At 37.9% G+C, this 16,653-nt stretch overlaps 1 protein-coding gene across 3 annotated transcripts in view; it reads right to left on the minus strand.

The window, feature by feature from the left end:
* The window catches only part of LOC306878081 (signal-induced proliferation-associated protein 1-like), a 41,278-nt gene that overhangs the window by 9,170 nt on the left and 15,455 nt on the right, over window positions 1–16,653 (minus strand). For all 3 annotated transcript variants that reach the window (XR_013784913.1, XM_079430183.1, XM_079430182.1), the window contains 8 exons: window positions 16,171–16,345; window positions 15,459–15,562; window positions 15,196–15,353; window positions 14,504–15,107; window positions 10,421–10,695; window positions 8,764–9,141; window positions 7,338–7,467; window positions 3,103–3,226 (listed from right to left, as the gene is read on the minus strand). Coding sequence is in view for 2 of the 3 variants with exons in the window: in XM_079430183.1 (XP_079286309.1) it covers window positions 3,103–3,226; window positions 7,338–7,467; window positions 8,764–9,141; window positions 10,421–10,695; window positions 14,504–15,107; window positions 15,196–15,353; window positions 15,459–15,562; window positions 16,171–16,345 (1,948 nt within the window). In the remaining variant the exon portion in view is untranslated. The remainder of the gene's footprint in view (window positions 1–3,102; window positions 3,227–7,337; window positions 7,468–8,763; window positions 9,142–10,420; window positions 10,696–14,503; window positions 15,108–15,195; window positions 15,354–15,458; window positions 15,563–16,170; window positions 16,346–16,653) is intronic.

The following is a 16,653-nucleotide window of genomic DNA, read 5'->3' on the forward strand; positions in this document are numbered from 1 at the left end:
CAGCTGTTGTGTTCTGTGGAGATGCATCATGAGTTACACTGGAGAGATGTACGGCACAGGATACACTTTAACTTTGCAGAGTTTAATCTGACAGAAGTGTAAATAGGCCTTTAGTCTGTTTTTAAATCTGAATATAAATGTTAAAAGTTTTTCAAAAACTTTTTTTTTTACAGTTTACATGTACGTCTAAGTGAAAGGCTTGATGTAGGATGTATGATGACTTATTTCGGAAATAGGCCTAATAGTTTGAAAGAGTGAAATGTAATGTTTTCTGACACTTAATTAAAGTTAAATATAAATGTATTTTAGTTAAAATGTATATTTAATGCAATTAGCTGAACTTTAGAGTGCTTCTTGATCCACTTAAGTAGGACTTAAGCACAAGTAATTTCATAATTACTTCTGTCTTTGAAATATGGTTAAAGTACTGCTGAATGTACTGACACGCATTTAAAATGACATTTCAATTGAAACATGTATGTCATGTATTTAAATATATTTGTAATGATGAGTTTGCAACTTTATACAATTCAAATATATTCACTTTAAATGTGTCACTGAAAAGTACTATAGTTAAAATTGTAATCAAGTACTTTACATGTGCTTTAGTATGTTAGTCAGCAGTGTACTCTTTCTGACTGCAAGTTGCAAAACTTAATTTTACATTATTAGAAAGTGCACTGTTTAAAAGTATACTTAAGTGTGTTTATAGACATGAAAGTGCCTCTCTTTAAGTCAAGAATAAAAGTGGCCTTTTGTTCTATTTTATTAATATAACATATAAAAAATATATAATTAGGATTTTAAGTAAAGACAACTGTTTTTTCACAATGATGAACAAGCATTATTCAGAGCTGAAATACATAAATACATTTAAAAATATAGTGTTAATATAATTCCCAACTGCAGCCTTGAATTTGCATACAAGGGGAGATGCATTAGGGAGTTTATGAGTGTTTTTATGTGCCTATAATAATAACATGATGATGCTCTTACATTCGTTACGTCTGGTCCAATTATCAATAGCAAGACTAGTGACTAGTGATTCAATAGCAAGTGATTAGGAGAGAAAGACAACATGACCTGAAGTTGTTAAAGCAATCAGCACCATCTGTTGGTCTGTTTTTTTTTTTATTGTATTTATTTTTATTTGATTTACTTTTATCTTGCCACATTAGGCATTATTTCCCTTTGGTGGCTGTTTTATGTACAGTAAAAGTTTCTGAAGAAAGCTTCATCCTTGGACAGACCACCAAAAACGGGCTATTTTCCTAGCGCTAATACCACAAATCAAACCTTTCACACACATGAAAATATAACATTTAATTGATCCTATTTATATGTGAATAACATTTTAACTGCAGTTAGGCTTGGCTTTTGAATTGGACAAAGTAAAAGGTAGTTCATACTGACAGTCTGAGTTTGTTGAGCATTTATATACAAGCACATCCAGATGCAATTTAAAGGAGGGCCTAGAGAGATGTAACCGCTCAACAATCAAGGGGCAGAGGCACAGAACAGATGGCCCAGAGACAGTGTCTTGATTTGAGACCGTTTAATACCCTTATCCCAACCAGCCCTAGCCTAGCCCCATCTGTCCGAGCTTTACACTGTCAGTGCCATTCAGGCCATGATTTGTATCTTTTAAAGCTTTCTGAATTTGCTTATGGAAGGGAGGTTGCTCGTAGATCAGCTTATTTTTAAACAGGCAGCATTTACACTACAAGGGCTCAGAAACAAAAGAGACTGAATGCAGGAGTAAGGGAAAACGAAACCTCCCAGAGGAAGAGGAGAAATGGAGACTGCATGTAGCTAAAGACAAAAGAATATAAAGGAAGATGAAGAGAGCAAAATACTAACAGATAAGTGATATAACTAAATATGAGATATCATGATATCTCATATCAAGTTATATATAATCTATCTATCTGTCTGTCTGTCTGTCTGTCATCTATCTATGCATCCATCCATCCATCCAAATAGGGGAGAGATGGTATTATCAATAGTAAGTGAAAAGCTGTCGGATTTTGCCAAATTTGGTTTAGAGCCAGGCTTTAATTTCATCTAAACAGTCCAAAAGTGAAGGAGAAAGAAGAGTAGAGGCTTGGAGGACAAATAGAGCTGGGTATCATCTGCATAGCAATGGAATTTAATAACAAATTTCCTAAAATTATGACCAAGGGGTAATAGGTATATAATAAATAAAAGAGGGCCCAAGACAGAGCCTTGAGGAACACCATGTAACGGATGAGGAATATGATCTAAATGTATCTTTCTATATGTATTTTTAAAATATTCAATGATAATAAATATTTAAAATATGTAAAATATTCAAGGAATGTTTTCTACATTTGTGTTAGTTAAAACAAGGAAGAAAGACAACTAATAATTAAAATGTTCATAAAACTAAAGTAATCGTCAAACCAACATAATAATACACAGAATTAAATACTGTAGCATTATTTTCTTTCTTTCTTTCTTTCTTTCTTTCTTTCTTTCTTTCTTTCTTTCTTTCTTTCTACTTAAAAGGGACGTCAAAATTAACACTTTCCCTCTTTATATATTACTAAAACATTTTAATACATAAAACATACCACACTAGAATTTCTGTGAACCTTTTTAGTAATGGAAAAATCACAGTAAGAGCAATTTTTAGAAATTGTTGGATGAAATGTACTACATGCAGTACAAACAAAATGAGAAACATTTATTAGTGTTCATAAGTTCCTCTATAACCATGTGTATGTTCTGTAAAATCTGTTCAGATTTGCACACATTCCAGCCTTTAGATTAAATGAAAGAACTCCTGCTGCTTTTCAATTAATTACAGAGTTAAACCTCTCATGGTTTAATATATCTAAAGATCCCATCTGTACTTTTGGAAACTGCACTTATAGATTACCAATGAAGCTAAAAGCATATGTTTTGAAGCCACACAGTCATTGTAGACATACCTATATGAATGATTATTTAGTAACCCACTGCAAATAATGGCCTGCTGTAGTAACAGGGGTGTGAACTTATAACATTAACTGCATGAGTCATTTAAAAATAATACATTTAACCTGTAATGTTTTTGTGGTAACATTAAGAAACACTTACTCTTAGTGATGGAGTTATGGAGGCTCAGAGCTCTGGAGTTTCTTTCTGCACTTTCCATGCAGGAGGATCTCAAGGTCACATCACTGACCGACGGCTGCTCTTCAGGCCCCTGATCACACACACACTAGACAGAGAGAAGGAACGAAATCATCAATGAGTAGAAGTGGCAGTACAACCAAAATATCATGGTAAATGTATATAACAATGCATTTATTTTGCTTGAAATTAAACCTCAAAGTTATGGCACTGTCATACATGTATGTAGTAATTATGCATACAATGTAATACAGAAAATTAAATGCTACAAATTAAAGGTTCTTTCAAATTAATCGATAAAATATTTCCTGCATTTTCTTGTTGTAATTCAAACTTTCTCTTTTGTCTCAGTGAGTATCATTCATTCATTCAAATTTTATTTTATGGATGCAAACCACACAGTTAAAATAAGTTATACATAATGATAATTTTGGCATCAATAAAAAACTGTTTTACACAGAGTTAAAAAAAAAAGTCTCAAATCAATCAATCAATCAATCAATCATATAAATAAATATTTACTCTATTTTCTCATCATATTCATCTCACTTTATCTTTTGTCCCACTGAGTACAAAAATTCTGAGTAGCAGTTATACATTTTTTATTTATTTATTTTGATTTTATTTAATGCATGCAAACCAAAAGCTTATTTATATTTAAATTATACATAATTAATGATAAGTCTGGTATCATTAAAAGGCAGCTTTTATACAGAATTAAAAATAAAAGACTCAAAACAATCAAACAAACATTTCCTTCATTTTCTTGTCACATATCATATATTATCATACTTTCTCTTTTGTTCAAATAAGTACACTGAGTATTTATTAATTAATTAATTTAAATATTATTTGATGGGTGCAAACCAAAAGTTTATTATTATTTTAATTTACTCTGGTGTCATTAAAAGCTTTACGCTGAGTTAAAAACAAAAGGGTCAAAATAGCAATCAACAAACTAACTAAAAAATAAATCAACAAATAATTTTTACTCAATGCACTCAGTTGGCCAGAAGATAAAGTATGATGAATATGAACAGATAAAATGCATGAAATAGAGGGAGTGAGAGAAAGTGATTTTATGAGGGGAAGAAGGGAAAGGATGAAGTGGGAGGAACAGAAGGGATGGAAAGAGAGAGAGAGAGAGAGAGTGGGAGACGGATCTGAGAGGTTAAAACCCTTCTGAAAACACAGCAATCACTTTCCAAATACAGAGAGTTACACAAGCGGATCCATCAGATGCCCTCTGTGTGGGAGACAGATACTGAACACAACCGCAGCACATCCTGCCATGATTCAGATGCTTCAATGCATTGTGCTCTTCTGTAAGTGTTCACGTCCTTAGTATTGTTTCTAAGTTAGCTGGACAATTAGACGTGTAACAATTCACTTGTTTTCGCCATGCATCGATTACAAATGCAATTGCATTAATCTTGAAACATGGTTTTCAGAATCGGGAATCGTGTTTTTGTTGAGAATCTATTTAAAATGCTAAAATATGAATGAACCATGATCTTGGTAAAAATCGTTCAATACTTTAAAATATTAAACGCTAAATTCAGGGTTCCCACGGTCATGGAAAAAGAAGGGAATTTTAATTATGATGATTTTCAGATGGAATATGGAATAAATTCAGAATATTTTATAATAGTAATTAGGTTTCATTTTAGTATAGCCATTTAGATTTAATTTTAGTATAATTTTGTTATGTTTTTATTTTAGCTCTAAAATATTCATATAAAATATCAACACATTGCATTTGTTACATTTCCAAGCACATGGAGTCACGGTTCTCTCAGGGAACACAGAGCAAGAGAACGAGGAAACACGGAGAATTCACAATTTGAGTCTTTAATATCCAGAAGGTCACAGATCACAGGCAGGGAAGACAATTCAAGGACCGACAAACACTAACTGAAAGGACTGGGGATTTTAAAAGACAGGATAACGAGGGAACTAAGGGGACACACCTGGACTCAAATTAAACAATCAACGTGAGGGAGAAACTGGGTCACAGAACACATGGGGAACAAAACACACAAAACAGTCCATAACCCCCTCCCAGAAGCTGCGTCCTCGCACCGTAGAAACATCCAAAGGGTAGGGGCGTGTGGGAACTTGGGAGGTGGCTCAGGAGGAGGAAGGACACCCGGGAGGGGGCCGGCAGACAAAGACCAGGGGGGCGATGAAGGAGGGAGGAGCCAGGGAAGAGACAGGAGGGACCCGGAGCAGGAGGTGCACAGCTGGACCCAGGCCACAGCCGTGATGATGGCCCACGGTGGAGCCGACGGAGGGAGGAGCCATGGAGGAGGAATGGCCGCCGACTCCATGGGGCCGACCAACGGTGGCGGAGCAGGTGGAGGAGGAGCCCGAGGCGGAGACGGAGAGCTAACGAGCCAGGGGGATGCCGAGGATCCGGGGGGCCATGGTGGAGCCGGTGTGACTGAGGACCAAGGTGGAGCTGGCGGGAGGAAGGAGCCCAACAGAGCCGGTGGGACAGAGTGACGAGGCGCAGCCAGAGGAGAGGAGTCCAGAGGCGATGGCGGGTCGACGCCCGACCAAGGCGGAGCCGGAGGGACGAGGGAGCCTGGTGGAGTTGGTGGATCGACGGGTGATGGTGGAGGTGAGGGAGCTAGGAGCCGAGGTGGAGCCGCTGGGTCAACGGGCCCGAGGCGGAGTCCGGGCCTTGGAGGCTGGAGGCGGAGGTGAGGGATACTCCAGCCCCGGCGACTCTAGAGGATGGCAGTCCCGCAGGGCTCGCACCGTAAAGATGGTGGGCTGAGGGCGAGCAGAGGGGCTCAGACAACAGCGGTGGAGGAGGCAGGAGAGGGTGGGCATTTTCGAGGAGCGGGCACGGGAGAATCGGGAGCCCACTCAGGGCTGGACAAGGGAACCAGAGACGAAAGAGGGCTGGACGGGACCAGCGGGGACGACGGAGAGAGGAGATGGGGCAGTTCGATCTCCAGATCAGTCTCCCAGTCTATCAGATCCCCCTCCATGTCCAGCAATCCCAGATATATAATCAGCTCACGTTCACAGCTGGCTCCCTCGTGGTGGGCACTGACGCCGGCTCTCACACCTGATCTGACGTGTTGGGCTCAATTTCCGGAACAATCTTCCACTCAGTCGCAGATGATCGTAGCGGATAATGGCTCTCCATCATCGGTGGGCTCGGGCTGATGCTCCACACCGCGGGGAGATGGTGGGCTGGGCTCTGGGTCTGGAGCGGCTCTGGAGAGTCCACTCCACGAAGGCGGGCGAAATCCTATCGAGGACCATCTTCGGACAACAGCGCTCTGCACGCGGTGTTCAGGCTAGCATCATAGAATGCGCAGAGCACGTCGTCCGGGTAGCTGGTGACGTTAGCTAAAATCAGGAACAGTCACGTATGGTCCTCGAGAGATCGGCCCCCCTGAAAACGGAGGGTAGACGTAGAGGTAACTGTATTCGGTCCTTCTGTCACGGTTCTCTCAGGGAACACGGAGCAAGGGAACGAGCAGACGAGGAAACACGGATAATTCACAAATAGAGTCTTTAATATCCAGAAGGTAACACAGATCACAGGCAGGGAAGACAATTCAAGTAACGACAAACACTAACTGAAAGGACTGGGGCTTTTAAAAGACAGGATAATGAGGGAACTAAGGAGACACACCTGGAATCAAATTAAACAATCAACATGAGGGAGAAACTGGGTCACAGAACAAATGGGGAGCAAAACACAAAAGCAGTCCATAATCCTGACACATGGGTTTAACGTGTTTACTTTCATGTTGCTTGTTGAAAAACATTCTTAAGTAGTTTGTCTTTTTCTTACCTAAGAAACATTAGCGGAAGCATTTACATAACCTATCAGTTCATTTAAAAAAAATACAGAATAAAAACAACTGAACTCGAATTGAATCTCAGTATGAATTGCATCAAATCGAATTATTGTGAACTTAAAAAAAAAAATCATTCCTGAATCAAATCGAAAAACCTACAAACGGGTTTGTTCCTTTAAAGTAATGTATCTGTGTGAAGGAAGACGTTGACAACTCCTGGGCTGCTACAAAATTCCTTGTTTCTGTGCCTACTGTGATCACATGATAATTTCTCGCTTGTCATGACAATCAGTGCATTCAATAGGCTGTTTCTCCCATCAGCTGTGAAACAATATAGTGTCTTAATGAAAAGAGAGCAGTGTGTGCATTAGATACCTGTTCCTCTTGCTCCAGAGGCACTTTGGGTTTGACTGTCAGTATGAGGTCAGGGGTCTCGTTCCGAAGCTCTTCAGGGTTTTCATAGATGTGCCTGTTTGCTTTCAGCCCCACATTATCATATACATGCCTGACAGACAAACACATTCATAGAGGAGAAACATCAGTTAAACAGAACAAATAAAAGATAAAATAGAATAAAACTTACATTTTATAGCATCCAAAATACTACTTTACACTTCACTACTATACAAAGTATCTTTTTAAATTAAATTAAATATTTGTGTGGCTAATGTGTTTAGAAATATGAATGCTTTCCAATTAAAGGGGTCGTACATATTCTTGGTTACTTTAATTAGAGTACTTATTACTGCAATGATAGACTTAAAAGAATATATGAACTGAATGTAATGTTTTTAACTGTAATTAAATTACAAAAATATATATTATATGCAATAATATATTAAATACAATTAGTTGAAATTTAAAGGGCTTTTTTGACTCATTCAGTTAGGACTTAAGTACATCTTTATATGCAATTTTATAAATACTTATATTGTCTTTGAAATATGGTTAAAGTACTGCTGAATGTACTTAAAAGCATTTATGATAACCTATATTTTAATGTCATTTCTACATGTCATGGATTTAAATATGTTTGTAATTACACATTTGAAATAATGAAATTGAAATTTATTGCATTTCAAATGTACTAAAATTAAAATATAATATCAAATAACACACTACAGTTAAAATATAATCAAGTACTTTACATGTGCTTTAGTATGTTAGTCAACACATCAAAAGTACCTCCTTATATAATAATAAAAGATTATTAAGACAATGGATTTAAAATGTATTTTAACTAAAACAACAAAAACTTTACTTATTACAAAGTGCACTTAAAAAAAAAACAGTTAAGCAACAATATAGTCAGTGTTTATGGTTAAATAAAACTAACTAATCAAAAATCAATTTTCGTTAAAATAGAAGAAAATATACTGTAGATATTAGATGAAAATTTAAATGTAAAATTAACTTTAAAAATGTAGTAGTAAAGAAACTTTTCATTTTAGAGTAAACAAAAAAAATTAATGTTGCCTTCACAGCTAAATGGAATAAAATAAGTTGAATTACTAAAATTAACTAAAAATAAATAAATAAAGATAAATATTACAAAACAATAAAAAATTAAAAATTAAAATACTAAAAATTACTAAAGCACATTGCAAAACTACTTACACTATAATGGCAGCAGGCCAACTGGAAATACAAAAATAAAACCTAATTCAAAACATTAATAAAAATATAATGACATACAAATAATACTAAAACAACACTGTTGCAAAAAGGTCATTTTAGAAGACTGATTTAATCTGTTTAAGGAGTAAAACGTTGTTGAGTGATATGAGAGAAATCTGCATACCCCTCAATGATGTCCTGGTACGGAGGGTGTCCTTCCAGCGAGTAGCTCCGTGTGAGAGAGATGGGGGTGACTTCAGGGCTCTGGCTCTTCATGCTGTCCTGCAGGGAAGTCGCCCGTAAGAGAGGCAGGCCAGGTGGAGAGAGGAGCGAATCTGTTTCCATGGGCTCCGGGAATCCCATCTGCTCCTCGTGTATCTCCTGCTTTGGAATTTCCCTGTCTGTCTTATTTTCTATCTCTTTCTTCTCCTCTTTCTCCCCTCCGCCGCCATCAACCTCAACTTCTACATCGTCTTCCAGAACCCAGGCCTCGCCTGACCGTCCCTCTCCAGATTTGCTCTCCGCGTCCTGGATGGCCTTCTGGTAAAGCTCAGAGAAACTCCTGAACTCAGACAAACACAAGAACAAAGGGGAAAAGAAAGTGAAGAACAACAAAGTTTCAGCTCATTTAATTCAGCGTATGCATTTCACTGTTAGTCATCGATGAAGAGATCAATGCTGCTATTTTGGTTTTCTTTTTTTGAAGTATATTATATAATCAAAGACTTACATAAAGCATGTTGAATAAGTCTCTGTATTTAGGATTTTTTTTAAAAATGCCATTTTAACCCATGATCTGCGTGTGTGTGTGTGTGTGTGTGTGTGTGTGTGTGTGTGTGTTGGATGGATCAATAAGCATTATGTGAGTTGAATGACATCTGAGCAGCTGGTGAAACACTGACTAAAACATGTTCATGTCAATAGAATGAGGTCTGTCCTTCATTCATTTGCTCCCTCCCTCCTCCTCTCTATCCATCTGTTTCCCTCCCTAGGGAGCATAGATAAAAATATACAATACAAATGCATATGCACAAATAGATAATTATAGATAATGAGATATTAGGTAGACAATAGGTAATTAGATAATAGATCATTCATGAGGCAGTATAATAATTGTGGCAGATGAGTAATGCATTGGACAGATATTACAAAAAGTGCCTTTAAAAGTCAATTTACACTCTCAAAAATAAAGGTACAAAAGCTGTCACTGGGGCGGTACCTCTTCAAAAGGTACATGTTTGTACCTAAAGGGTCTATTTTGGTACCTTAAAGGTACATATTAGTACTTAAAGTGTACATATTTGAACCTAATAGGTACAAAAGTGTACCTTTTGAAAAGGTACTGCCCCAATAACAGCTTTTGTACCTTTATTTCTGAGTGTATTGTCAGTCCACAGCAATTGCAATCAAGTTTGTCAGCCTAATTATTTTCAAGTTTTTGGAATTAAACTGCTCAAAAGTGACAGTAAAGACATTTATAACACAACAAAAAAAGAGATTCTATTTCAAATAAATGCTGTTTTTATAACTTTCTATTCATCAGAGAATCCTTGGTGGAAAAACAGCAAAAAGGGGTTTCAACATTGACAATAATAAGCACAATTATTATTATTAATAACTGAGCACCAATAATAATTGATCATAATTTCAGCAGCAAATCAGCATATTAGAATGATTTCTGAAGGATCATGTGCAATCAACAGCACTCCACTCACTGCTTACTATTTTTAACTCGTCAGCCCACTTTTCTCTAAAAATCATGGCAGTGTATGCATTGTTTACGTCATCCCCTCATTTTATCCACTTCCTCTGACACACAAATGACCCATCACCTCTATTACCTGCGTGGTTTTCCGTTCTCGTCAGGAGGAATGACTGTGATGTGGATCTTTTGAGCTGTGCGGAGGAGTCGGCTCCGCTCTTCCAGGCTGAGGTGCACCAGGACCTGCCCACAGAGACGAACCACACGAGCCCCCAGCTGTAACCCACCGCTCTCCGCGTATCCAAACCGCTGGAGCTCCGTTACAAAGCCTTCCTCACTCATCAGGAAGCCCGGCTGGCCGACACCATCCCGCAGGGGAGTGACCTCACGCGCCTCACAGCCTCGCGTCACCAGCTTCGGGGAAGTACAGAAGCATCATGTTAAAACGGCACACAGCACATCATAAAGAGCTCCGAGTCTTAACCCTGTAAAACCGGACACATAAAATAATAAACCATTAGACACAACAGTTTTATAAAATATTTGATATATGTGACCCTGGACCACAAAACAAGTCACAAGTGTACATTTTTCGAAATTGAGATTTATACATCTGAAAGTTGATAAATAATCTTTCCATGGGATTGTTAGGATCAGACAATATTTGGCTGAGATACAACTATTTGAAAATCTGGAATCTGAGGGTGCAAAAAAATCTAAATATTGAGAAAATCACCTTTAAAGTTGTCCAAATGAAGTTCTTAGCAATGCATGTTACTAATCAAAAATGAAGTTTTGATATATTTACGGTAGGCAATTTACAAAATATCTTCATGGAACATGATCTTTACTTAATATCCTAATCATTTTTGGCATAAAAGAAAAATGTATAATTTTGATTCAGTGTATTTTTGGCTATTGCTACAAATATACCTCAGCGACTTAAGACTGCTTTTGTGGTCCAGGGTCAGGTTTTATAGCTTATATAGTCTGATAGCGGGAGAATATGTAGGAAAAAACAGCTCAGTTTTCTTCAGAGACTCAAACTGAGCAAAAAACATGAAATTTGGTGCAGATGCTGATATTTGTATGGACAAAAAGTTGATGCAATTCTGATAACAGTATACCAGTATAGCATATACTTGCATAAAATTATATAAATATTATTATATTAATTATTATATATATATTATTATTATATCATATCGTTGCTCTTTTGTTGATTTTGATTGCTTCCATTGTCCTCATTTGTAAATCGCTTTGGATAAAACCATCAGCTAAATGACTAAATGCAAATGCAAATATCAGACGTCACCTTTTATCTCCAACAATATTTCTTTTAAGATGATGTTTAAATGCTTAGTTTGATGATCCAAACATAGTCAAAAACAAAATGTATCTGTTTGACACCTTTTCGCTTTAGTTTAGAAAATGGTAATTAAAATATGACGAACTCAGAGTTAAACTGCGTCAGAACAAATCTTGATAATGCCATCCTTCTGTCAGACTATCTCACAAATTCATTCGGTTGAATAGCTGTCAGCTGTTAAATTTAAGTACACAGTTAGATAATACCAATTTAGGTCAACCAGTTACCAAGCAATGCTTCATTTTTTCAGTCTGTGGTGTATTAGGTTGCATTAGCAATTAAATAAAAAACACTTCAGCAAAACATGGTCAGGTCAAAATGTTGTTCCCAAATTGTTTTCAATTTTACTGTGGGAAGAGTTTATGGGTATAATATGTCACGGTTTACTTTATTTTGCTATCCTCACTTACATAAATGAACTAGGCTATAGTGTCCTGCACCCACTAGTAAAAAAAATATATATTTTTTTTGGTTTGACTGTATAATGCATTTCAATACAATGATGATTGAGAGATGAACAAAAAAAACAGCTTGTTGTTTTTTATATATTTGATTTTAAATACTTGAATGGCGACCGAGACTGTGCTTTCAGGACCATGGACAGATCTCAGACTAGAATCGTCGGCTTAAAGTAATTCAATAGCCAACAACTTTCATAAACCAGTACATAACAGGTTTCTATTGCTGCAAGATATCATTTTGAGCCGCAGTGACTATCCGGCATCCGAAAGTGAGTTTTGATAGAGTAACTTGTAGATCTGTGATTCAACTAGCTCACCAAAAGAACCGGTCCAAAAGAATGTTTAGTTCAGGAACCGAACATCACTCCAGCCTGTTTGCTTAAGGCTATGGATTACAGGTAATAATGTTGCAAATAATGTTACGTTTTTTGCACAGACTGATCGTTTCGCTTCATAAGACCGCATTATATCATCAGGAGCCATGGGTATTAATTTTTTGTTGCCTGTATATGCTTTTTTTGACTCTCAAAGCGATGGTAGCTGCTGACTCACATTTCATGAATCATAAAGGAACTCAAGTTCAGCTAAAAACCTTCTTTACTGTTCTACTAAAGAAAAAAGTCAACTACATCCTGCAAGGCCTGGGGGTAAATTAACAGTAATTTTTAATTTTTGGGTGAACCTTTAAATACAAACAAACAGCAAGTAACACATTATTAACTCTTTCTCCACAAGCGTTTTTAAAAAAAAAACGTTGCCAGCCACCGCCAGCATTTTTGCTGATTTTCACTGAGGATGGGTGGAGTCTCCCTCCACCCATCCTCACCACATTCTACAGGGGCACCATTGAGAGTGTGCTGACCAGCTGCATCACTGTCTGGTACGGGAACTGCAATGCTGCTGACCGCAAGACCCTCCAGCGGAGAGTGAACACAGCAGCAAAGATCATCGGTGCCCCTCTCCCCTCCATCCTGGACATTTTCCTTACATGATGCTCCAGCAAAACCAACAGCATCGTGAAGGACTCCACCCATCCCTCCCACAGTCTCTTCCAGCTCCTACCATCAGGAAGACGGTACCGGAGCATCAGAGCCCGCTCCGCCAGACTGCTCAACAGCTTTTTCCCCCAGGCTGTGAGAGCCCTGAACTCAAATCACCCCACCCCCCTCTGAAACCCCATGCAAGCCCCTACCTCCTGAGACATGGACCACCCCCCAAACCTTACCACACCAAAGAAAAAACTGTACGGAACTTTTTTGTGCAATTGGAAGTGTGCTACACACAGGTGAGTGGGCCTGTACAAACCACCTGTAGTAACACACTCTCCTCTATGTGCACTAGACACTTTACACACACTGCTGCGTGTACACAATCCCACAAAAGACTCAGCAATATATGTATGTTTACATGCTCATGCACTACAATCATCCTGCACTGTTCCCCAACCAGCTGCTTGACTCAAAATGTCTCTCTTTGCACATGTACAGTATTTGTGAAGCATTCGTATAGTTTGTATTTTTGATCTTTTATTTTTTTTTTGTTTGTATAGGGTAAATATTTAAATATAGTATACTTATAGTTAAAATCTGTCAGTAGGTTTGTCATGTATAGGTTTTTAGTGTTTTTTTTTTACTTCATTGTTGTATGTCTGTATTTATGTAGCATCGTGGTCCTGCGAGGCACGACATTTCGTTCCACTGTATATGTCCCCACATGTAGCAGAATGACAATAAAGCTCAACTTGACTTGACCTGACTTGACTAAAATTTCATGGCAACCAGAATATTTTGTTGTATGGATATCTGAACCTGCAATACATCAAAATAAAGATCAGACCCTCTATTTTCAAACAAAACAATCTGTTTTATTCTCGCTTCAAGCATTGTTTTTCTTTATCAACATTTGAATGTAGGTAGGTTTCATAAAAAAAAAAGCTAAATTTTGAGAAAAAAGCTGAGAAAATCGCATTTTTATCAAATACTATATCTGGATCATATTCAGTGTTATTATCAAAGAGAAGATGCAGTAGATGGCTTCCATCAGCACACCTAAAGCTTGCACAGGCCTTTACCACTTCCTGGATTGACATTTCACTCTGTAACATTAGCCAGTTTTCATTTATATGCAGTTAGTGCTGATGAGCGCATTATTTTTCATGCATACATATGAGATCGCTGGTTTCTGCGTCTTCCTGGTCTGTGTTTTTGATCGGCACTTTCTAGACTCATTCAGGAGATGCGTAATAGCACCCCTAGCAGTGAAAACACGGATTTTGTGTTTGGCGGGGAAAGAGTTAAATATGAAATTTGAAGTAGAAAGACTGAAATAGTAGTTTCTTGTAAAACATACTCCAATATTCTTTGTTTTATTCATATATTACAGTAAATCTCACCTCCAGCCTCTGGACAACCTCCTTAATATCCTCAATTTGGCTTTCTGACGTCGTCACAGTCACTGCCTCGCCTCTCTCATAGAAGATATCCAGTGAAGGGCCACCCTGAGCTCCAGGCTCGGTCACAGCCTTCCAGCCAATCACATCGCGGCAGCTGCAGTTGAATACGACAGTTCGCGTGGATCGCTCTAGGAGCACGACTGACTCCGCTGACACACTGAGCAGACAGGACAGGTTCAGACCGTTGCTCTCGCCACCCTGAACGACGGTGACAGCCCACACTAAAGCGCCGGCACTGTGAAGCTCTGCACCTTTAGCTCCCTTTAGCTTGTCCTTGCGCTTCCCGCCCAGCGACAGCAGGGGGAATTTGGTGGAAGAATCAATGGGCGTTGTGGTGACATAATTTTCCGCCAGGTCTTTTAGGTACTCTTGCCGCGTACGTGTGGCCATAGAGCGAAATTTCTCAGATTTCTCCGCTGCGTTCTCTGCATTAATGGCTTTGGCGAGGAGAAAGTCACGGAAGGCAGGAGAACGTGGGAAGCGTGCACCTTTAGGGAAGAGAGGACCAAAGAGAGGGATGTCCTTGGAACGAGTTACTGCAACCCTGAGAAAGGAGGAGATAAAGACGTTTCATTTTATTTGTAACATTTTATGTTTTCTTTTTCTTCAGTGCTTTTTGTCTGCTGTCTTACCTGTAATAGGTGTTTTCGGTGCAGGGCTCGTGTACTTGGACAATGATGAACACATGCTGAAAGTGAGAACGGATGGTTTTGGGGGTGAAAGGTAAAGCACCTGGCTCCTGGAAGACTATTGTGATGATATCATTCCCTATGTGCCTCTTCCTCAGCAACTAGAAGATAAATAGCGAAAAAGATAGAGAAACTTTCGTTTTGTCTTTTCTTTTTCAGGGATATACTGTGGTGCTGAGTTTCAACGGCACATTCTAGGGGATTACCTGTTGTGTATTGTTGGGTGTGTATGGAAGCATGGTGGAGACATGGAACATAATCTCGTAATCCTGGTAGCGAGTATACAGTGAGTGTGTACCGGTGGAGTCGGCTGCAATTAAATTAAAAAACAAAAACACATTAAAAACAGTACTATTGTGAAATATTATTACCATTTCAAATAACTGTTTTCTATTTGAATATAGTAAAATGTAATTTATTCTTGTGATGCAAAGCTGAATTTACAGCATCATTACTGCAGTCTTCAGTGTCACATGATCCTTCAGAAATCATTCTAATATACTGATTTGCTGCTCAAATCAGCATAAAAACTGATTATCAATGTTGAACAGCAGTTGTTCTGAAAACTGTGATAATTTTTTCAGAATTATTTAATGAATAGAATGTTCAAAAGAACAGCATTTCTTATAAACAGAATTTTTGTAACACTCTAAAATCTTTACTGTCACTTTCAATCAATTTAATACATTCTTGCTGAAAAGAAAGTATTAATTTCTTTAAAAAACAAAATATTACTGATTTTGAACAGTTTATGTGCAAACAGCTAAATGTGAATTTCCTTTTCTTTTTGTGGAAAAACTATAAAAAAGAAAAATAAATATTGGAATTACATTCTACTTATATACAACACATGCAATAACACCAATACTATTTTACTATAGTGCAGTTATATGAAAATTGACTGCATGTTGGTCTCACTTTTGGTGTCTAGTTGAGCTCTGTATTTCTCCCAGCCCTTGAGTCGCACTCGCTCTCCAAGAAGGTCCAGAAACTCATCAAAAACTGGCCCGGCACTCTCATTGTTATACATGTCCTCTTCGGTACTCTGTCCTGCTCTGCAGTACATAATGCCCACCTTACGCTGGAAATTCAACTTCACACATATAAAACACACATTAACAAGGATTACAGCTACTTTTACAACTTGATTTTTACACACGCAACATCATTCTTCCTCATTTTGTAATTAAGCCGGTTTCACATCGCATGCACGAGTGTAAGCGGTGCAAAAGCATAACTACAAAAACAGGCTTATATATACAGTCAGGTCCATATATATTTGAACACAGGCACAATTGCTGCTGACCAAAACATATTCAAGTTATAGTTATATAATATGATATATAATATGAATATGGGCTTAAAGTGCACACTCTGATCTTTAATTTGAGGGTTTTCTCA

Source organism: Barbus barbus (assembly GCF_936440315.1).
Source record: "Barbus barbus genome assembly, chromosome: 2".
Classification (NCBI taxonomy): domain Eukaryota; kingdom Metazoa; phylum Chordata; class Actinopteri; order Cypriniformes; family Cyprinidae; genus Barbus; species Barbus barbus.